This window comes from Eptatretus burgeri, chromosome 10 (assembly GCF_056783735.1).
Source record: "Eptatretus burgeri isolate ZD-2024b chromosome 10, Ebu_testis_v1, whole genome shotgun sequence".
NCBI classification, from domain to species: domain Eukaryota; kingdom Metazoa; phylum Chordata; class Myxini; order Myxiniformes; family Myxinidae; genus Eptatretus; species Eptatretus burgeri.
The window spans coordinates 88,373,227-88,395,583 of NC_140970.1; the positions used below are offsets into that span (position 1 = coordinate 88,373,227).

At 42.8% G+C, this 22,357-nt stretch overlaps 3 protein-coding genes across 5 annotated transcripts in view; 2 read left to right on the top strand and 1 right to left on the bottom strand.

Annotated features, from left to right (window-relative positions):
- Positions 1-220: 220 nt before the first annotated feature.
- PEX5L (peroxisomal biogenesis factor 5 like) overlaps positions 221-22,357 on the bottom strand; it is a 104,048-nt gene continuing 81,911 nt past the window's right edge. For all 3 annotated transcript variants that reach the window (XM_085899253.1, XM_085899254.1, XM_085899255.1), the window contains 8 exons: positions 21,868-21,972; positions 21,552-21,671; positions 20,590-20,733; positions 20,421-20,491; positions 20,141-20,329; positions 6,250-6,415; positions 3,625-3,782; positions 221-1,794 (listed from right to left, as the gene is read on the bottom strand). In XM_085899253.1, coding sequence (XP_085755379.1) covers positions 1,578-1,794; positions 3,625-3,782; positions 6,250-6,415; positions 20,141-20,329; positions 20,421-20,491; positions 20,590-20,733; positions 21,552-21,671; positions 21,868-21,972 — 1,170 coding nt within the window. In that variant the 3' untranslated portion in view covers positions 221-1,577. The remainder of the gene's footprint in view (positions 1,795-3,624; positions 3,783-6,249; positions 6,416-20,140; positions 20,330-20,420; positions 20,492-20,589; positions 20,734-21,551; positions 21,672-21,867; positions 21,973-22,357) is intronic.
- LOC147019048 (uncharacterized) lies at positions 11,460-13,271 on the top strand. Its single transcript, XM_085899905.1, has one exon. The coding sequence runs from the start codon at positions 11,727-11,729 to the stop codon at positions 13,269-13,271; it is 1,545 nt and encodes a 514-aa protein (XP_085756031.1). The 5' UTR covers positions 11,460-11,726.
- LOC147019049 (uncharacterized) lies at positions 15,541-16,529 on the top strand. The gene has a single exon (XM_085899906.1). It carries the CDS (start codon positions 15,576-15,578, stop codon positions 16,527-16,529), a length of 954 nt encoding a protein of 317 aa, XP_085756032.1. The 5' UTR covers positions 15,541-15,575.

Sequence of the window (22,357 nt, forward strand, 5' to 3'; positions counted from 1 at the left end):
TTTTGGAGTGGAAGATTTTTGAAGGTTAAACAAAAAAATGCCTGCCAAACCACATGACTGATGACGTCATTTTTTTTCTGTTGACCAATTTATCTCTTGATGACCCTGAAAATGTTTTATACTGATCTGATGTAGCGTTCTACGTATGCAATTATGACATCATAACGAAGGCACCTATTACATTAAAAATAATAATAATAATCACATTTCCCATGGGGAGTACTTGACAGATGCCAAGTTTTAATTTTTTTCAATGGGACAGTTTCAGAGATAGAGGTCCAACATTTCTCCTTTTTTCCCCAACATGGCGGCCACACCATGTGACCTATAACATCATAATCATCATTAAGATTTCTACATGAGTAGTCGCACCTATGGTGAAAATTTTGCATCAATCTGATGAGCAGTTCCAGGGAAGGGAATACCAAAATGCAGACACGCACGTACGTACACACAAACAGGACCAATCACGCAACCTTCTTTTTTGCTTCACTGGCACGGGCAAATAATTAGCAATCCTAACAGAATGTGCAGAGAAAGAACACTTAACTTTGTCTTGCCTGGTTTCGTTCTCTGATCCGACCAGACGATGAACTTTTAGATTCATCCTTCGCGTGCAAAAGTGCACCGTCCCCAGTTGGAGACCCATCTACTATAAATAGTTGGTGGACGTTAAAATGTCATGAGGTTTTTTTCGACAGTCGGCGAGTTATCGTTGCCATCTGAGCCAAATTCCAGAAATTCTTGTCCTCACCTAAATGGGCAGGCATATGTGATGTGACCAGCAGCCAGGTGCTGAATACTAACTGCTCTACTTCTTCTCAATGATCGGAAATCCTGCAGTGCAGCTCGTTTAAAATAACTCGTCGGTTACCAACTAACAAAAATAATCTCATGGACTTGCACATTTTTACAAGCAAAACACCATATGTGCCAATAGTTGAACAGCTACACTCGAATGTACATAATAGAATGGCAATGCAGATGGACACTTTTCAAAATGAAGACCGCAATTCCGTGAACATAATTTCCTTAACTTTGAGATCATGTAATCTTTTCTAATCATTCTAATCAAAGCTGCTGCACAATGCTTTGGCCTTACCCACACACTCACACATTATCTCACTCCTCATCGCTGCTACTCCAGCGTCAGGCTTGCCTGTGAGCCAGCCATCATGACGGTCTATCTCGAGTGCTGCCAAACTCTCTTGCCCAAGACGTTGTTCGTCTCTCAAAATAATCTCAGCTTTTTGTTTCTCTTCTCCGGTTCTAATCTCCTCTGGTGCCAAGGGAGTTTTATATGTCCGAGTTGGTTGCCCCTATGATTGCATCTCGTCTTCCTGCTGATGTCTCTGTGCCAGGTTACTGTCATCCAGCATATGGGCTGTGAACAGGGCTTCATTTGGTCTCCAGTAAGATGAGAAACCCATCGAGTTTATATTGACGACAAACCTCCCTTCAACATTTTCCCCTCTGCTGGTGGTAATGTCACACCTGGCAACCTCTTGCCACCAGGCATCCATATTCTTTTGTGTGCTACCTCTCTGTTTGCCTCTCCCTGGCCTTCCCCTACTCTGTCATTGCTGCATGTTGAAAGCATTGAGCAGTGTGGTGAGGTCACGCTCCACTGCGGTCCTGTGTAAGTCTCCACGACCGAGCACTGATAGCGCCATGCGCAGTGTCGCCCAGATGCTGTCAGATGTGGGACTACTTCGATCTCTCCCGGCTGTGGCTCCAGGACCTGGAGAGTCTCGCTGAAGCCTCAGGGCTTCCAGAAAGTGCTCCACAGCTTCCCTGGAATGTGACAGGGTGTTAAGGTGTTACCTCTCTCCACTATCTCCAGGGGTCATCTCAGAAGTTGTCACCCCACTTTTAACTTAAACACAAAGTCGAAATCACAAAATTAGATGCAGATTCTCTCATTTTAGTATTTGCCGATGTCCGATAAATATTAACTTTCTCACCTTTTGCTTTCAATAATTAAAATAATCGTATCTAGTACCAATTTGTCTGGTCGAACAGTCTTGTGTTGTTTTATGTATTCTATGTGAATGAGTGGTGTGGTGTGTGTGTGTGTGTGTGTGTGTGTGTGTGTGTGTGTGTGTGTGTGTGTGTGTGTGTGTGTGTGTGTGTGTGTGTGTGTGTGTGTGTGTGTGTGTGTGTGTGTGTGTGTGTGTGTGTGTCAGCTCCACTACGAGTCTCAGATCCTGCCAAACAAGCTCGAATGAGCTAAGATCCTCATCCTCTTAAAGATGACGTCATAAAAATGAATATGATGTCATTCTGATGTATCAGGTTTGCGATAAATTATCTGTGCTAATACCCGGCTTGATTCCCGCAAACAAAATTCAAACAGCTTGCCTAGTTTCGGAGATAATGGTATCGGCGATTTCCATTAGCAGCAACATTATGCCGTCAACTTTTTTTCTAGAAAGAATTTCCAAAATCGGAGATGGTTACTGCCTGCGCATGGGCTTTCTGCATATACATGGCAAGTTTCACGAAGATCCGATGAAAACTCTGGGTTGTGAAACAAAAAATGTCAAAAAATAGGAATGACGTAATAAAAATTGATATGACGTCATAGTGATGCATCATATGTGCGGTAATTCATCTCTGCTAATGCCCTGTTCGATTCCCGCAAACAGAATTCAAAAAGCTTGCCTAGTTTCGGAGATAATTTTTTAGGTGATTTCCATTCGCGGAGATATTTTGACTTCATAACTTTTTTTCGAGGAGGAATTTTCAAAATCGGAGATGGTTACTGTCTGTGCAGGGTATTTTTACATACATATATATATATATATATATATATATATATATATATATATATATATATATATATATATATATATATATATATATATATAGTTTCAGGAAGTTTCGATGAAAACTGTAGGCTGTGAAACAAACTAGTTTCAGAGATAATGGTATAGGCGATTTCCATTAGCGGCGATATTATGACGTTAACTTTTTTTCTAGGAAGAATTTCCAAAATCGGAGATGGTTACTGCCTGCGCATGGGCTTTCTGCATATACATAGCAAGTTTCACGAAGATCCGATGAAAACTCTGGGTTGTGAAACTAAAAAAGTCAAAAAATAGGAATGACGTCATAAAATGGATATGACATCATAGTGATGTATCATATGTGCGGTAATTAATCTCTGCTAATGCCCTGTTCGATTCCCGCAAACAGAATTCAAAAAGCTTGCCTAGTTTGAGATAATTTTTTAGGCGATTTCCATTAGCGGAGATATTTTGACATCATAACTTTTTTTTCTAGGAGGAATTTTCAAAATCGGAGATGGTTACTGTCTGCGCAGGGAATTTTTACATATATACGCCAAGTTTCAGGAGGTTTCGATGAAAACTGTAGGCTGTGAGACAAAAAAGTCCACAAGAACAACAACGTGAGTAAGACTTAAAGATCCTCCACGAGGATCTAAAAAAGCAAGCAAATCCAGACAAAAATTAGTCAGCGGTACAATGTCACATATATGTGAGATGACATGAAAAGTCTTCACGAGTCTCCTCTCCAAATTCAGAATTAACAAGATTTTTCTCAGAAGTCCTTTCCCCAACCAAGAACCTTGCACGAATGCTATTCCTGAGAGGGTCTCACCTGTGTGCACCCAGGTTAATGCAGCTGATTCCCAGGTTGTAGCGTGAGCGAGTGAAGCCAGGCTGCAGCTGGAGGGCTTGGCGATAAGCTTCCACCGCTTCCTCACTACGACTCCCATTCGCCAGCGTCGCGCCCAGTTTGTTCCACAACAAATAATCCTGTCCAGGTGACAAAAAGGCACATCTTTTGATAACAAGGAACTTGGATACAGGAGGAAGCTGTTTGGCCTATCATGCCTGTGGATCACCCACACCCGCTCAGTTGAATCTACCATATTCATTGTCGATGATACCAAGCCGCTGCTTACCATTTACCCAGTTTCATTTGGGAATGGTGGGGGAGGGGATAGGAGGAGGGGTGAGGGGGACAGTGGGGTTGGATACAGGAATAGCACCAGAGTGTTTTTTTATTTTATTTTTAGGGATGGGGTTTGTGCATGAGGAATGAAAACACCTTCTGACCAGATTTTGCTTTCACTTTTTGACCAGACCCTCTCACAGACAACACAATCATGACGTATCCACTCAGTCATCCATGCCCAAGCGATCAACCAGTCCTAAAGACCTTGTACCTCTCCATCTCCCACAATGCTTCTGAGTACCCAAATCAAATTCCAGATCAAATATATGGACTGTTTCTGCTGTCACTACCTTTCCATGCATTAATGACCGAGTGAAATATCCCTGAATAACTACCGTCCTGACTCTCTTATTTGACTCTCAGGGCTATGCTCCCTGTCTAATCACTGTCTATTGTGCTGAAAAACTGTTCTGCATTTACTTTGTCTTCACCCTTCATTATCTTAAACATCTCTCTAATATAAAAAGTTTGCTCCTGTTCAGCTGCCACTCACAGCTTAGTTGACCGATCAATCTAGTTGTCTTATGCTGAACCCTCTCTATGGTAGCTATGTTCTTCCATTGTATGTAATAGTCTAAATGGAGCTTCACTAAATTCCTGTAGTGTGAACACTTCCTCTTTCGATTTATAATTTATCCCCCTACGATTACAACTTTAAACTAGAAAGCATCCCAAAATGGAAAACCTGTCCACGTCCGCTTTGTACTTGAACTGAATTTGATAAAAACACAAAATAGAAAGAAATGTAAAAGTTATTAATTGGTGTTATCCATATTCTCATAATAAAGGTTTGTTGGAAATTTGATGACAAAAGCTTAAATGAAAAGGGAGCAGGCGGTGGGGATGCTGCAGCGGGAAGGGGGGGCAGGTGATGGTGATGCTGCAGTGGGGGGGGGGGGGCAGGTGGTGGTGACGCTACAGTGGGGGGGGCAGGCGGTGGTGACGCGACAGTGGGGGGCAGGTGGTGGTGACGCTGCAGCGGGGGGGGGGCAGACGGTGGTGACATTGCAGCGGAGGGCAGGCGGTGGTGACGCTGTAGTGGGGGGCAGGCAGTGGTGATGCTGCAGTGGGGGGCAGGCTTATACAGAATTCTTTGTTCAATAAAAAGACTAAAAACATGCATTTTTTCAGTTTTTCCTTTTAATTCAGGAGGGATTTTAAATAATTTGGTTGAAGATGTGAGGGGGGGGGAATGGAGGCAAGGACCAACTACAAGAGGGGGCATGGTGGTAAAAAGGTCAAGAACCACTGATCTAGACTTTCCTGATCATCACCCACCCCCATCTGCTGCCTCACATACCTCCAAGCTTTGTGTCATCTGTAGATCGAGAAAGCAGACTACTCTAATATTTGGGTCCACCTGAGCGTTTACCGAATTTTGGCTGAAGAACCAGAATGAGTCAGAGCCAAACAGATTGATGATGTCACATGGATGTATATTTTGATTCCAAATTCTGTCCAAAAAACCCAAAATATGGAATGTGCGCCACACATTCATCAACAATGTGAGTTGGATGAGCTTAGTTAGCTTATGCGTAGGCAAGTCATTCATTAAATATTTACACGTGAGAACGTTTGCATAATAGTGACCGCAAGCAACATTTGTGTCGTGTGAAATACACCATCCTCTTGCATCCGGTACACAACACCATTCATTTTATTATTACAGTAATTCTGATAAACTGAACCATTCGATAGGAAGGGAGGCACAACGTCAGACATTTTCACCGCATTTTCCCCAAAGTCCAACTAATCCAAAGATAGTGGTGGATTTTGTGGTAAAAAGGTGGGATAAAGGCTTTGGAGGTTTTTCACAAAGATTGTTTTATGTATTGCAATGTCAACGAAGAACATCCCAAAAGGGACGAGAGCAAATGCATGAAGCAGAGGAATGCCACACTGACGAGATATAATCGAGTGTCGACAGATAATTCGTACAATTGGTTTTATCAACTGAAGGTTGATAAGGGTGGAAAGTGAACCGCAATGGAAAGCAAAGCAACACCAACATTTTCGTCAACCCTTTGTTGGAGGAAACCATCTTTTTGTCAGAAGAAGGGTCAATGCTTCATGTTGAGCATTTTACCCAACCACTAAATTTCCCCATTTTCTTTGTAGCATCTCTTCTTTTGAATCTCATCTTCCTCAGTTGTTTTATTTTTTTTTAAACCATAAGCATTTGGAACAATTCCAGTTAAAATTGCATCAAAAGTTTCCTTGGGTGGATATTGAAATACCTTTTTTAAGCATACACACCACACACACCTGTGGCCGTGCGGCAAGGGCAGCAGTAAAGCAGTCGACAGCTTTGTCATATTCAGAACTCAGGTTGAAAAGCACACCTAGGCCACACTGTACATCTGCATCGACAGCGTCGACATCCATCCGCGCCGCATCCAGGAACATCTCGCGAACATCTGACAGCATAGGCCTATAGTGTGGAAAAATCAGTCACTTTCGATTCACTTGTAGAATTCAAATCCAACTTTGTCTCACAAGCATTAGATTACGGCATCAATTCACTTGTGAACTTTGGTGTTGTTGTGCTTTACAAACTAGTGATAGACGTCCACAACCATCCTTGACCATGTTTTTAAACATCAGCCGAGGCCCTCACTTTTCACCTTTATCCACTTTTAAATTCATTTTCTCCACAACGACTTCAGTGATTGACACAAAGCTTTCAACGTTGGAGCATCTACCCAAGGAATTTTTTTTTTTTTTTTTAAACAACGTTACTTGAAGATTGGATGGAAAATGTGGCCAGCGTTCCAAAAAGTCTGTTTTCTGTAGGCATGGGTTGCAGGGTGTTTCACGCATCGAGGTTAATAAATGTCAGTGTGTGTCCATCCATCCGTCTCCTCCATAACTCCAAAACCATGAAACCTAGCGGCCCCAAGCATTGCATGCACACCAAGGGAACTCCAAGGTGGTGCATGAATGAAAACTGGGTGTTTGAGTTAATTTAAACACCCTTTGAAGATAATTAAGGGGGTGCTCATCATGAAAAACCAAAAGAAGCCTTATCAAGATGGTGGCATGCCATCTTGGTCAGCCCTCTGTCAGCTCACCAGAATCTGAAGGCACCATTTTTTTGGGCTTGCTCAATAATTCCTCGACTTGGAACAGGTCACAATGCTTTCTTAATGATAAAGTTTCGCCCCCCCCACTCCCCCCCACTTTCCTCACATATCATCGATTGCCTGAGAATCATATCCACAAATCGCTGGATACAATGAAATGCTGATAAAAGCCTGGAGACGCCAGTGTTCGTGGCTTTAATTTAATTTCCGCACATTCCATAATTTCTAGAATCTCTTAATCTCAGCTGAATTTCAAAATTTAAACTTCTTTATTGACTTCAGCAGGAGTTCCGGCTGATTAACAAAAAGTGATCACATGCCTATTTCGAACATCGCTTGACATTCCGGGTATCAAGAGGTGCATGGTGTTTATATAATTGATTGGCGATCACCAATCGCTTGCCAAGCCAGCTATGCCTTATCAACCGTTTCGTTGGAGTGCTTGCTTGAGTGCTTAAGCCACTTGGTGATCGCTCTACAATAGTCGCACTTACACTGAATATATCGATCAACTTGAACAAAGTTCAGGGCCCACCCGCCTGCGTATGGCCATGTGGTGCCTCGTGTGGTGAGTCGGTGGATCATTCTCTCGCTGAAAATGTGCAATTATATTTTACACATTTCCCCTTTTTATGTGACCTCCTTTCATTACATGACCCATCACGTCGGCATAAATAAATCGACATTAAAAAAACTTAAACGTTTCGCTTTTAAAAGTTTGTTTATTCAAGCGTTTCTTGTTGGTTAAGCCACTTTGGCGAGCGCTCTTCAAACTTCGATAGCAGTACCGCGGTTCGATACATGAGTTAGGAAGGCAAAATAAATTAGATGATTACAATGCGTAAAAAATGTTTGCAGTTGTTACAAAGCAATGAATCACCACATCACGGCAGAATAGCCAAGAGGTACGCACACTCGCTCCAAGCTCTCTAGCCTGGGTTTGAATCCTGACGCAGCCAGAAACTGTCATCCGGCGTTTCATCAAGTTGGGTGCCGTCTCTCAGATGGACATTAAACTGGGCGTCACATCGGCCAGAATCCACCCCTCTCATCTCCCCCTATTCCACCTGCCCCATCCCAACCCTCTCCTCTCCCTCTCTCCCTCTATACACACACTCTTGTGTGCAGCCTTGTGGCTACTGGTTGCATCATTGGTTAGGGAAGCAGCTATGCCACTGATGCAGTGCCCTTATTACCAGTACACTGGTGCTCATCTTGCTGACCTCAGAAGGATGACAGGCTGAGTCAACCCCACCTGGTGTTAAATCTACAGTCGATAGGGCTCAAACTCAGGACCCTAGGATCCCAAGCCGGCCACCCAAATCGTGAAGCCAACGCCAGGCTTATTCCCCACTGTTCAGGGGACTGTTAACTTTTGAATTTAAAATGGATTTCCCATCGGGTAGCTTGTACAAATCAGATTCAGCGAGTCGACCGGAGGGGTGCAAAGGTCGCTGCATGTGCGAGCATGTATGCATGTAGGCCTTTGCCAGGTAGATACCGTGGGTTTTAATTGCTCCCACCCAGTTTTATACAGAACCCAGCGGTTAAAAAGAAAAAAGAAAGTGTTGCTGTTTGGGCATGTTTTCTCACCCTTCCCCTCACACCATATTCTCTTCCCCTCATGCTGACCTCCTCCCAACCCCCCTCCCCACTCCCACCCCACCCTCCCAGAGTGTAAAGCGACATTTGGCGAGGCATCGCTCTACTCACCCCCCCCCCCCAACCTTACTCGCTCCTCCACACCCCTCATCACCCTTCCCTTCCTCGCTCCTCCACACCCCTCATCACCCTTCCCTTCCTCGCCCTCCTCTCTTTCTCTCTCGCTCCCCCTCCTCCCCTCATATTCCCATCAGCGAAGCGACGGGTTGTATTTGCTAGTCAGGAATAAACGGACTCGACCGAGCTCTACTCGGCCTTGGCCGGGATAATGCAGTGCTCTCAAATTCTGCCATTTTTACATTTATACTAATAAGTGTGTGTGTGTGTGTGTGTGTGTGTGTGTGTGTGTGTGTGTGTGTGTGTGTGTGTGTGTGTGTGTGTGTGTGTGTGTGTGTGTGTGTGTGTGTCCATAATTCTAAAACCATAAATCCTAGCAGCCTGAAACTTGCATGCATACCAAGAAAACTCCAATTGGAAGTGCAAGGGTGAAAAATTGGGTGTTTGGGTGAATTAAAACACTCCTTTTGAAGATAATTAACGGCCTTATTTAATTATATCCTTCATCAGGCGATCCTCAGCCACCTTGCTCTCTGGGGTCTAAAGGTGTTTCCTGGCTAACCTTGCTGGGATCTGAAGCTGCCATGTTTTTTGGCCTCCTCAACCATGCCTTGACATGGAACTGGCCGCAATGATTTCTTAACTATAAAGTTTTTCTTCTTCACTTTCCTCACTCATCTTATGGAATGCCTGTTCATAATAGCTATGAATCGCTGGGTACATCGCTTTTGTCAGTACGGTATTTTTCAAATTCGGAGCTTGAAGCGATTTCATGCATTACAATTTTCCACGATATGCTCTCATGGACTAAAGTATATAATCGAAATATTATTTCGGTTTTGAGGATCGGATATCGTCCAGACTAAATAAGTCAAAATCTGTTGTGAAATCTGATAAAAAGAAATAACGAGTTTTATAACTAAGCCGATATACCTATTTACTGTAAGCAAGCAAGGCTATGTTCCCTCCTTCTCCATATATACACACAAGAAAATGTGAAATTTACAAAGCATTAAACTTATCTTTTTGCTACTGTTTGGAGAATTATAGAGTGAACAAAAAAAATTAGGAACGTGTGTAAATTAACTAGCATCATTGAGCTATATGATTTAATGCATTCACTGTTGGACCTTGTGCCCTGTCCCCCAAAGGGACTGCCTGTCCAGAGCATCTGCCAGATCTGTGTCTATATTTTGGGAGGTCTTGCGAGGTGCTCCACAGGGAATCAAAGCAAATCTGGTGAAAACGGACGTTTTAAAATAAAGTAATAACATTTGCATGGACCACGGACCTCGAACCGATGTACAACGTGATGCGTACACAGATGAGCAGGCAAGTTGACGCATTATCTGCAAAGTATATTTCATGGGCGATTGAACTTTGCGATGTCTCTAGGGTTGTTCTACATTAAGCTACAACTCTTTTGTGGATAAAGACATAATTTGAACAAATTCATTTCATTTCATTAACTGCTGTGCACGTGGTGAAGACCGGCTTTAAAGTTAAAGGGATCCTATAAGGCATGCAGCGACAGCCTGGCCAGCCATTCCTTAACCACCATTCAATTGGAGTGCTTATGCCACTTGCCGAATGCCTTGCAGTCGATAGCAGTACCACGCCATGTCTTGAGCAAATCGTTCACTCACTGCGAATGCTTTTGCTCGCCCTGCCTGCCTGCGCGGGTGGGTTTGTGCCCTGCCACCCTGCGCGGGTGGGTTTGCGCCCCACCACCCTGCACAAGTTGTGAAATAATACCTTATTTCTGAGCCATGCGCCGTCTTGACGTGTTTTCTAAATTACTGAGACAAATTTGTTTTCTACCCGTCGCATGCAGCTATTTATAAAGATGAATGTTTGAGAACATATCCCTGAAAAATGTATGTCAATGCAACGTTGTTTTTCAGTGAAAGCTACTCAAGGTTTTAGGGTTGTTTGGCCAAGTGTGTGTGTGTGTGTGTGTGTGTGTGTGTGTGTGTGTGTGTGTGTGTGTGTGTGTGTGTGTGTGTGTGTGTGTGTGTGTGTGTGTGTGTGTGTGTGTGTGTGTGTGTGTCTGTCTCTCTCTCTCTCTCTCTCTCTCTCTCTCTCTTTCTCTCTCCCCCCAATAGTGCAGCAGATATGTGAAACGATTGTGGGTTTGGTGGTAAAAGCACCAAAATTGGCACAAATCATGCTAAGAACATATAAATTGATTTTAGCTATTGTGCCAAGCCAGATTTTTCGTTGTTCTAGAAATATGGGCAAAAATCCAAGATGGCCACCACCGCTGGTTGTGAAATTTTAAAATCGCAATATCTTTGCCAATAATTGACATAGAAAGTTGCATAATGTGTCTATATCTATGTTTTCATACCCATATAAACTGATTAAACACTCAGATTGTACATGAAGTGTTCCATTCTTAGTATAAATGGAATATGATTGCCAAAATGTGTAGATTTTGTGTAATTAATTCTGAAATAATCAAATTATAATGTTATTTGGATAATATATTTTTATATTCATAGCCATGAGCAAGCACTCTATTAAGAGCACAATATTATGAATTTAAACATTATACATGTAAATTCAACTGCATTTCAGGTGAATAACCAGGTTTGAACATGTTGGCCAAGAAGAAATGTAAGCTTATCCATGGAGCCAGCATCAGTGTTCCCAAAACTATTGACTGGACAATGTGTAGTCTTTGCCAAAGTGGTACATCTGAAGTGCTCCATTGCCCAGCAAAATCAAGGAAAGCTAGTGGTGTTGGTGCAGGTTACAAAACCCTGGGCGACAATTTGACAATTTTCAGCGAAATGAAACAACAACCTATTCCAGTTGACATATCACAACTCGATGATGGTACTGGTATTGGAAATACACTGGAAGCACACGAGGCCCAGTGGCACAATTCATGCAGATTGAAGTGCTCATCTAGTCGTCAACTAATTGGAATCAACAATGTGCACGTCTGAAAACCTGAGCGAAGGCCAGCAAAGCAAGTCCCACTATACCCGCCAAGGTTCCTCGCACATTGACGGTGATCTCGATCAAACCAGAAAAAAAAACACATGCTTTTTCTGTAACCAACCACAGACCAAAGAGCAACCACTACATGACGCAATGATGCCAAAGGTCACAGCACGAGTGAAGCGTTGTGCAATCAAATTGCAAGATGAAAAGTTGATAGGAAAGCTTAGCATCGGCGATCTTGTAGCTCTAGATGCACCGTATCATGCCAAATGCCTTGTCAAGTTGTACAATGCTAGCACTAGGAGTGGAGAAGATACCAACATAGGCATATCTGATAGAGTGTCCCATGGCTTCGCACTGGCTGAACTTATAGGTTTCATTGAAGATACACGAAACAACGACGATAACGTTGCCCCGGTGTTTCGTCTTGCAGATCTCATCCAGCTCTACAGTCAACAGCTTCTCAATTTTGGCGTTGAACAGTCTGGTCGGATTCACTCAACAGACTTGAAGATACGGCTACTTGCCAATATACCCGGTCTTCGTGCATTCAAGCAAGGTCGCAATGTGATGCTGAGCTTTGAAGATGATGTTGGACTAGCATTGAAAGAGGCAACCTTGGATGACTACGACGATGAAGCAATATGCCTAGCGAAGGCTGCACAGATAGTCAGAAGAGATATGCAACAGAAAACCTCGACATTCACTGGATCGTTTGGAAACAACTGCCAGGAAGAAGCCATACCACAATCGTTACTTGCACTAGTTAGCATGATAATGGATGGAACAAATATAAAAAACAAGGACCCAGACACATTTCGTCAATCTGCTCTCACTGTGGCACAATTGCTTCAATTCAACAGCTCGACAAGGAGACGGGCTTCGTCAACTGGAATACGTCATAACACAGACAAAGAAACACCTCTTCCTGTCTATCTTGGGCTCTTGATTCACGGACAAACCCGCAAGCGTGAGTTGGTAGAAACCTTATTCCATCTTGGTGTCTCCATTTCCTATGACAGAGTTCTGGACATATCTACAAATATGGCGACTGCGGTAGCTACTCAGTATGAGAAGGATGGAGTTGTATGTCCGCTAATTTTGAGAAGACATCTGTTTACAATGGCAGCAATTGACAACATAGACCACAACCCGACATCAACTACTGCACATACATCATTCCATGGCACAGGCATCTCTTCGTTCCAAAATAGAGCTACTGAATCAGATGGTACAGAACGAGAGAGAACTCCAACAGAGAACTCTGGTAGAATTGCACATTCCAGTTCACACTACAGCCTACCAGAGCCGTATACAAATGTAAAGCCAGTTCCACCAAGAACGAAGGAACCAGTGATACCCCCAACTGAAGATCATCCTACAACAAATGACGTCCTTCTGAAAACTGCATTAGGAGATGAACACGTTTGGCTAGAAAAAAAACAAGGGAGCAGCAAAGTGATAACACCCAAAGCACGAACGACCCAATTTCGTGGTCTGCATATCACGGCAATCGTCACACTGAACACATAGAGCCAAGCATCAATTCCCTCCTACCTCTATTTCCAGATGATTCGAAATCCATTGGAATGATTCGACATTCAATGGACGTTGTCAAGCAGGTGGTGGAATTCCTGAACCCAGGACAGGTTCCAGTAGTAACACAAGATCAAGCACTGTTCGCCATCGCTTAAACCATTCAATGGATTTGGCCGGAGTTGTATGGAGAAGACAAGTTTGTTGTTATGCTTGGAGGGCTCCATATCGAGATGGCATATATATCGACAATCGCGGATTTCCTGGTTGGGAGTGGATGGACCAGCGCCTTAGTAGATGCAGATGTCACTACGCCAGGAAAAGCAGAATCTCTTCTCAAATCATCCCATGTAAAACGAGCCAGGCATGTACACATCGTCACATGCAGTACTCTATGGATACTTCTCCATCAGGCATATGACGAATACTGCCAAGCAGAAAGTGAACCATCGTCCTACAAAGAGTGATGCACGAGACAGAAGGAAAAGTGCCCCCAGTTCAAGTACTGGCATACTGTTATGGAAATGCAGCTCCTTCTCTTGATCTTTGTGAGATCGCTTCGTGAAGGAAACTTTCAAATGGACTTAGCTTCATTGTCGGCAATTGTTCCATGGTTCTTTGCGCTCGACCACACTCACTATTGCAGGTGGCTTCCAGTTCATATACGCGATATGTCAATGCTAGAAGCACGACTTCCTGACGTAGCAGAACAGTTCTCACAAAGAAAGTTTGTGGTGTGCAAGTCGAGCAGGCCGTTCTCCGCAATATCAATAGACCATGCTTACGAACAAAATAATGCTATCGTCAAAGGCATCGGTGGAGCTACTGATCTGATGTTAAATCCGAAAGCCATGTTGAGATGGACGGTAGCGGGACCAGAACTAGCAAGGGCTATAACCGAGTTTGGCACAAACTGCCTGCCTTTGCGGAAACGAGAAGTACAGCAAAAACATCACGAGCATACGCTATCCTCACAAACATCAAACGCACGAGACGTGAATGCACTAGTCACGACCTTTGAAACTATGGGAAATCCATTCACAGAAGAAACAACAGAAGTGCTTGTCCTCGATACCAGGGATGTTGCTGACCCTAAAGTATCTGAAAGCATTACTAAAATTGAGGATCTTGGCAAACAGCAATACCACAAATTCAGAGAAGAGCGACTAATTCAGACAACCAAAACCCTAACGGAACCCATCACAAAGAACAAACTCCCGCTTTTCGGAAACCCACCGGTGAGGAATTCTTCGAGGTCATCACCACTAGTATCATCTCTCAAGAACGACTGTGCTCTATTCTCTCGATTATTTCTTGCATGTCAGACCAGAGATGGTGACTTGGACAATTTCTTCAGACACGAAAATCATGCCTACCCACTGTCATTATCACAGTTTGGAGACCTTCGCCTCGGAACAAAATCCGATCTTGTTCGTTGTCTGGAGGAGATGAGCGACTCCCTTAGAGACATTCCTTCCGTTGATGTCCTGGTTCTCGATGGCTCTGCAATTGTCTGCATGCTGAAGCCTGTTGGACCGATGACGTTCCTTGAGTATGCAGAGTCTGTATTTTTTCCTTGCATCCGGTCGCATCTCACGTATGTAACACGCCTCGACGTTGTCTGGGATGTATACATTGATGACAGTCTCAAGTCATCAACACGAGAAAGATGCGGAAGGGGGTTCGAAGACGTGTGGCACCCACAAGCAAAGTTCCAGGAAACTAGCAAGAATTTCTCTGTGTATCCGAGAACAAATCTAAGCTCTTTGAATTCCTGGCTATTCAGGTAATGTACAGCTACATGAAAATTATAAACACAACACTATATATATATATATATATATATATATATATATATATATATATATATATATATATATATATATATATATATATATATATATATATATTCTTCTTTCGGCTGCTCCCTTTAGGGGTAGCCACAGCGGATCATCCTGATGATCTGCATAGTGATTTGGCACATGTTTTACGCCGGATGCCCTTCCTGACGCAACCCTGGTCGCCTCTTACGACACAGGGATATGGTACACCTATTTTAATCGGGGTATACACCGGCCCAGTACACTGGTACTCATTTCGCCGACCTCGGAAGGATGACATGCTGAGTCAACCCCCTGGTGTATTATATATATATATATATATATATATATATATATATATATATATATATATATATATATATATATATATATATATATATATATATATATATATATATATATATTGGATATTGAGTGATGAATAACACGTGCCTAACATATATTGTCACGGTAATGATGCATGTCTATGGTTTTTACGTTTTCGGTCGCAGATCATTTTACGACAGAGAAAGAAGTGATTCTGACCTGCAAACAGAATGTTCTCTCATGTAACATCAATCGGGATGCTTCATCACTGTCGCCTTGTCTACAGGAAGAAGCCGACACCAGAATGTTTCTCCATGTAGCAGATGCACTCGAGAAAGGCTACCGGAAAGTGATGATTCGAACTGTTGATACTGATGTGCTGATTCTGGCAGTGTATGCTGCTTCATTCGCGACAGACGCTGAAATATGGTTGGCATTCGGCGTTGGAAAGAATCTGCGATATATTCCTGCTCACCAAATTGCAAAGGAAATGGGAGAGGAGCGATCTAGAGCCCTGCCAATGTTTCATGCCTTTACAGGGTGTGACACGCCATCTTCGTTTGCTGGTAGAGGGAAAAAGACGGCGTTCCAGTTGTGGAAAGCACTTCCAGAAATTACACCAGTATTCGCTCACTATATGGCCTCTCCTAATAAGTTTGACGAAACGAAGATGGCACCATTTGAGAAGTTTGTGATCCTGTTGTATGCTAAAACGTCCTCAGAAGTCAGTGTAGATTTAGCCAGAAAGTACATGTTCACCGCAAAAGGCAGACCAATAGATGAGATTCCACCAACTGAAGCTGCCCTGTTCGAACACAACAAACGTGCAGTACACCAGGCTGGATTTGTATGGGGACAGATGCACGTGCGGTCACCAGATGTTCCATCGCCAAGTTCCTGGGGGTGGAGAAGAAGTCTGACGCTCAAATGGGAGCCTAGTTGGACAGTACTACCAGAAGCTGCGGCCTCGTGCTCAGAACTACTGAAGTGTGGGTGCCAAAATAGATGCGTCAGACACTGTAAATGCGTAAAAGCAGCATTGACGTGTACATCACTGCGTCGGTGTAGCGGAAACTGTGAACAAAATGGAAATGAACGAGATGGTTGAGGACCTCAAGCCAGAGCTACGATTGTCACCGTGTGAGATAAATGAAACACATACATTTTAGTGGATTGTTTTAAAGTCAGATTTGCCATTTTATTTCTACTATTTTATTTAATATTTTCTCACGTAATACTGGTATTATGTTGTGCAATCATGCGTTTATTTCCAATTGAACACTATTATTGCGATTTATTTTCAGTGAGGATTGTGTGTTTTGAAAGTGATACATGTACATACAAATATGATGTTGTGTTATTAAATGTTATTTGTTATTCATCACAACATGTGATTATATTTGTTTATGTGTAATTATGTTTGGTATTCAAGCAATCAAAAGTATTACTGTGTATGGTTTCTGGTCAAAAGTTCTTAATGAAAGTATTGTGTTCATGGCATTGAAACTATTGTTTTATAGCTTGAATTATTGAAAGTTTGATGTTTATTATAAATGTTTTAAATGATCATGATGATGTTTGACTTGATTTTATTATGCTCTTACTGAACTCTTTACGCCTGGGAGCCTGGGGTGTATCAACAAACGACATTCTGATTCGATTTATAGTTCAGAATTGATTAGTCGCATAAAATCAGCACATTTTGGCAGTCATATACCACTTATACTAGCACGGAAGCATGTTATGTTCAATCTGAGTGTCTAATCAGTTTCTCCCACCACTGGGTGCAAAGTATTGTGATCCTGACATAAGATGTCTAAGTGCTGTGTTCGTCAAGATGGAAGAGGGCAGAACGACAGTCATTTTTTTTCTTTCCAATAAACAGACGAGGCTTGTGGAAGAGCTAGTACACTGAATGGATCCGGAAGTAACAGGATGCAAAAGGAACAGTAGAGAGAGGGGGAACATCAACAGCAGAGTTGAAGAGCAAGGCAGAGAGAGGCTTGGACAAACAATTGGTTTGGGGAGGAATTGTGGGAGGGGGAATGCAGAAGAGGATGCATGGGGAGGACAAGATGGATACAGAAGGAAAGATTGTATGGGGTGAAAGTGGGGGGGGGGGTTAACGAGGGTAGAAAAATATCATGGTTTTGGATTGGGGAAGATCTGAGAGGGTTGTTCTAATAGCTGTCTTGACTGGAGGGAATAATGAGTTTGAAGAGGATGTGGAAGTTGGTTCCACAGACAGGAAAAAAATAAAAGAAAAGAAGAAGAAAAAAAAAGAATAACAAATGACTAGACGTGAGCAATGATCCTGGATTTTGTGAGTTTTACCATAAAGGGGTGGATGGTGCACCATGTGTGCCCTGCAGAAACCTGGTGGGGACAAAGCATGAAAAGAGCAGAGGGTGCACGATCAGAAAGGAGGCAGTAAAAGGCAGAGACCACCAACCTGTCTGTGATGGCAAGGTGAGAGGCATATAGACTCAGCTTCATCATGGGTGATTCCAATAATCTTCAAGGCATTGGTTTCCATGGCATTAAGCTGAGCAAGATGTGAGGCAGTAGAGCTAGCTCAGAGGGGAAAGCAGTGCTCCATCAAGCTGCGGATGAAAATCTTGCAGGTGGACAGTTGAGGTGTGCCAAGGAAGAACTTTGTACGCTGTGGAAGGGTTCCCCGAATGCTGACTGATGCAATGAAAGGAAAGTGTATGGAAGTGTGTGCAGAACTGTTGTTGCGCTATGAATGTGAAGTCGACCAGTTGCTGCTCAATATTGTGACTGGAGAGGAGAGTTGTGTGCACCATTATGATCCTGAGAATAAGACAGTCAATAGAGTACCGCCACAAAGGATCACCAGCACCAAAAAAAAAATTCAAGAGCAAGCAGCTCCCGGGAAAGTCATGCTTATGGCCTTTTGAGACGTTAAGGCAGTGTTTCTCAACTGGGGTTCCGCAAGAGGTCGCTAGGGGTTCCGCGAGAAACAGTAATAAATAGGCTAATGTATTTTTTTGTAGTTTTTTTTTATTTAATATTCGTAATTTTACTATACACGTACGGCATATTGTTGGAAACTCCTTGGTTATTATAATAGAGGCTTCAACCTCTTATATTATTTACAATTATCACAACCATAGGGAATGTATTTAATGATGTCTATATGGCGCCAGTGTGAAACCGCCCTCACTGGTTAGTGGACGTCCTGTATGCGGCGGATTCGTGCATCATTGAGTGACTGACTCAAGTACGGGACGCATGGACGGTGTCCATCTATCTTCTCTGTGCTTCCTAGCACGAAGTCTCTCTCTCTCAAGGTTAGTTCTTCTGTTTACAGCTTGTTTTTAGTGGTTTGAAACATGTGTTGAACAGTGAATCGCAGAAACTTGCGAGAAACGACCTCGTGACGTCATCAATATATTATATTTACCACGTGAACTACGATAAAAATATAAAAGTGCTAGATATTAATAATGGTATATAATAATTTTTATGCAGGGGTTCCCTGAGACATGAAAACTATTTCAAGGGTTCCACAAGGGCAAAAAGGTTGAGAAACGCTGCATTAAGGGAACAAGTCAATTTGGAGTTCGTGCCATAGGGTATCAACATTAACCATGAGAGTGACATTGAAACTCTAAAGAAAATTATGGCACAGATTTGGAGGGTTCATCCAGACATTCAGATGGTTTTCCTCCAGTATGATGATGCAAAGCATCACACGAATGCACAAAAGACTGAAACAATTGGTCGTCTCAGTTTCACAGCGATGCAGCACCTGCCATACAGCCCTGACTCAAATCCGGCAGACTTTAATCTCTTCCACAAATTTCAGGAACATCTTAATGGAGAAAATGTTTCTTCTGACGATGTCAAGACCACTGTGAAGTGCTGGTTAGGTCAGCAGGGCACACAGTTCTATGGTGACGGCATCACAAAACCACATGAACATTGGCAGAAAAGTGTGGACCACAGTGGTGATTATGTGGAGAAATAAATATGCACCAGGGTAGAATAAAGATTGATGTATCTGTCCGTTTCATTCAAATATCTTTACCCATTTTGGAGAAAACGAATCGGAGGCATTAGTTTTCAACACGCCCTCGCAGATACCCCACAATATTTCAAAATTAATGTGTGGATTCCCCCACACCCCTTCAATGCACGATTGGACCATAATGTCCCCATTGAACTATATTCAATGGTTTAATACACCTTGACAAATAATTAAGCTTGTACCTTTTCCTTCATTGTTTATGACCAGAGCTTTCCTTTGATAGTTTAAAGTGCAGGAGGAATATCCATGTAACCTTCCTTACATTATCATTCATCAAATAGAAACTACCACCCTCTATCTTTCATAAGCCTGTTTATAATGGATATTATCCTCCACTTCCCCCTACTACCTTAAATGAATCTACCTACTTATTATGGATATTCCACACCACCCTACATTAACCTGTTTCTAAATTTTCTTCATCCAAACAAATGCAGAGAACTGGGATACAAGTTGCATTTGATACACTGTCGTTTTATGGGTTTTGCAAGCTCTCAGTTACATTTTAACGCTATTTATTTGATTACAGTATAGAATTATGATAATTCCAACACTTTTGCAAATGTAAATAGATAATTCCTTAAAGTATTGTGCTCTGCTAGACAACCATGTATGCAAAAATGAAACCCACAACTAGGAACAAGAATGAAAGAAACTGGCATCACCTGGATGCAATGGAAGTAAGCTGTTTGTGGGTTGAGGAATTGGGCGACTGAGCAAGGTGCCGGTAGCGGGGATGGGCAGCCAACCAGTCAGACAAGGCACGGCAGGCCTGCAGAGGTAAGGACTCGTTGGTGAAGCTCGCCGCAAGGGCCATGAGCGCTGTCAGGTTTTCAGGTTGTATCTCCAAACACCTGGCAGGGTGCAATGACAATGACTCATTCACACCAAACGGACAAATTTGTTCTAGCAGATGATTGAGTCACCGAGTGTTGAGAATGGAACCTGCGCAAAGCAGTGATAGCAGCATGTTCTTGCTCGTTCTCTGCGTGGGTTGTGCCCAGGTACTGCCAAGCCTGCCAAAGGCCACAACACCAGGTTTGAATTTGAAACAATCAGATTGTGAAGATATGCAGTTTAGCCATTTGGATGCAGAATTCCCTCAATGACACACCTCCATGTGTCCTGGATCATTCTGAACTGCTGCCTCGAAGAGCAAGGTGGCACAAGGAAGGTCCCCCTCTTTCAACCTCCTCAGGCCCTCCTCAAAGGGCTGTGGATGTTCCCGTAGAGGATTATCCTCAGCGAACTGGTAACCCTAAGGTCAAAGCATGTGAGAATGATTTTAGTGCACAGTTCGGCATTTGCACTCAAACCTATTCTGCTATGGGATCCAAGTGTTAGCACAGCATGAAGGTGCTGCATCTTGAAGAATGCCATTGGATGGGGATGTAAAGCCTGCCAACCAATCAGTAGGGCTCACTTGTGCATGTTAAAAATCCCAGGATATCCTTTCCCCACATACAGATAAAGATTTGTTGCCCAGGTTGATTATAAAAAGGTGTGGAGGCCAAGTTATGTTAAGCCAACAGTGCATGTGTAAATTTAGATTCAAATAAACGATAAGTAAACCGAGACATTAAGTTATTAATGGGATGGGACGTGGATATAATGGGTCTGATGGGCTAAATCACCTCGTGTTTAAGTTCCCTTGCTTAAAAACAACTTCAAGCTTAACAGATTCCCATCCCGATTATTAACAGTCAACCTAGTGCTTCACAGGCAAATTGTTGCATCAATGAGAATGCGGTCTGTTGAATGGAATGTTAAGCTGGGTGTCCTGTCTGCTAGCATTCGCCGGTAGATGATAAAGATCCCATGCTGTCTCGCAAGGTTCAGAAAATGTGGGTCGGCATCCTGAATAAATTTAAAATCCATGCCCCAGTTTACAGAAGGCACTGTAACACACCCAGGAACGAGGCAACCGACAGCTGCGTATGAAAGAATGAATGTATAGGTCAAGTTAAATATAAACCCATTCCAAAAGAATTCTCCAGGTTAATGGCTTCACTCAAAGGAAAGACAATTACCACTCCAGAAACCAACAGCCCACCACGTAATCGGATCCATACAAACCTTGTCATATGACGAGCTGGCGAGCTCGTCAAACTCTGATAGCCAGGGATGAGCGTTGGGATCGGATTCTGCCAATTCCTCCCATTCCGCCTGTAGCTTGTCCCAAAAGTCGGTGTCCGACTGCAATGTTGCAAAACCGTACAGTCACCAAGCACACACCGCCATTTGCACATGAATGAGGATAATGATGGGTAAGCGAGGCCAGGCCACAAATTACAACTCCATCATGCCAAGAAGTGCAACTAACCTTTCATGATGCATTTGGGTCAAATATAACAGGCTAGATATAAATTCTCAGCCCGTCTGGTTCACGCACCTCAACCACTGCCTTCGCCTTCTCAAATTCCTTGTCGATAGAAAGGTTCTGGCTTCTGGCATAGTCATCTACCCAGAGATCTGCTTTGTTTGCTCCTTTTGACTCCTGGCAAAAAATGGAAAATGACGCAAATGTTTTGACGGGTATGCATCTGCCCGCATGAGATGTGAATCCACCATTATGTATGATCTCAATTAAGTGTCACAGGAAAAATTAAGGTTGCATAAGAGAGAAAATTTTCGGAGAGGTATCAGATACTTCAAACTCGATTTATCGTCTTCGAATATATTTTCAATGAAACAACACATGACCTTTGACTCCACAATTTCGAGAGTTCATCTTTGTTCTACGTTCCATAATTGTACCTAGACTGATCAAAATCCCTTAAATGGTTCACAAGTTATCAATCACCATGGACAACTTCAGAAACAACACCTCTAGCCTCTGGCTGCAGAGGCATAAAAATCTTAAATCTTCACCCAAATTTCTA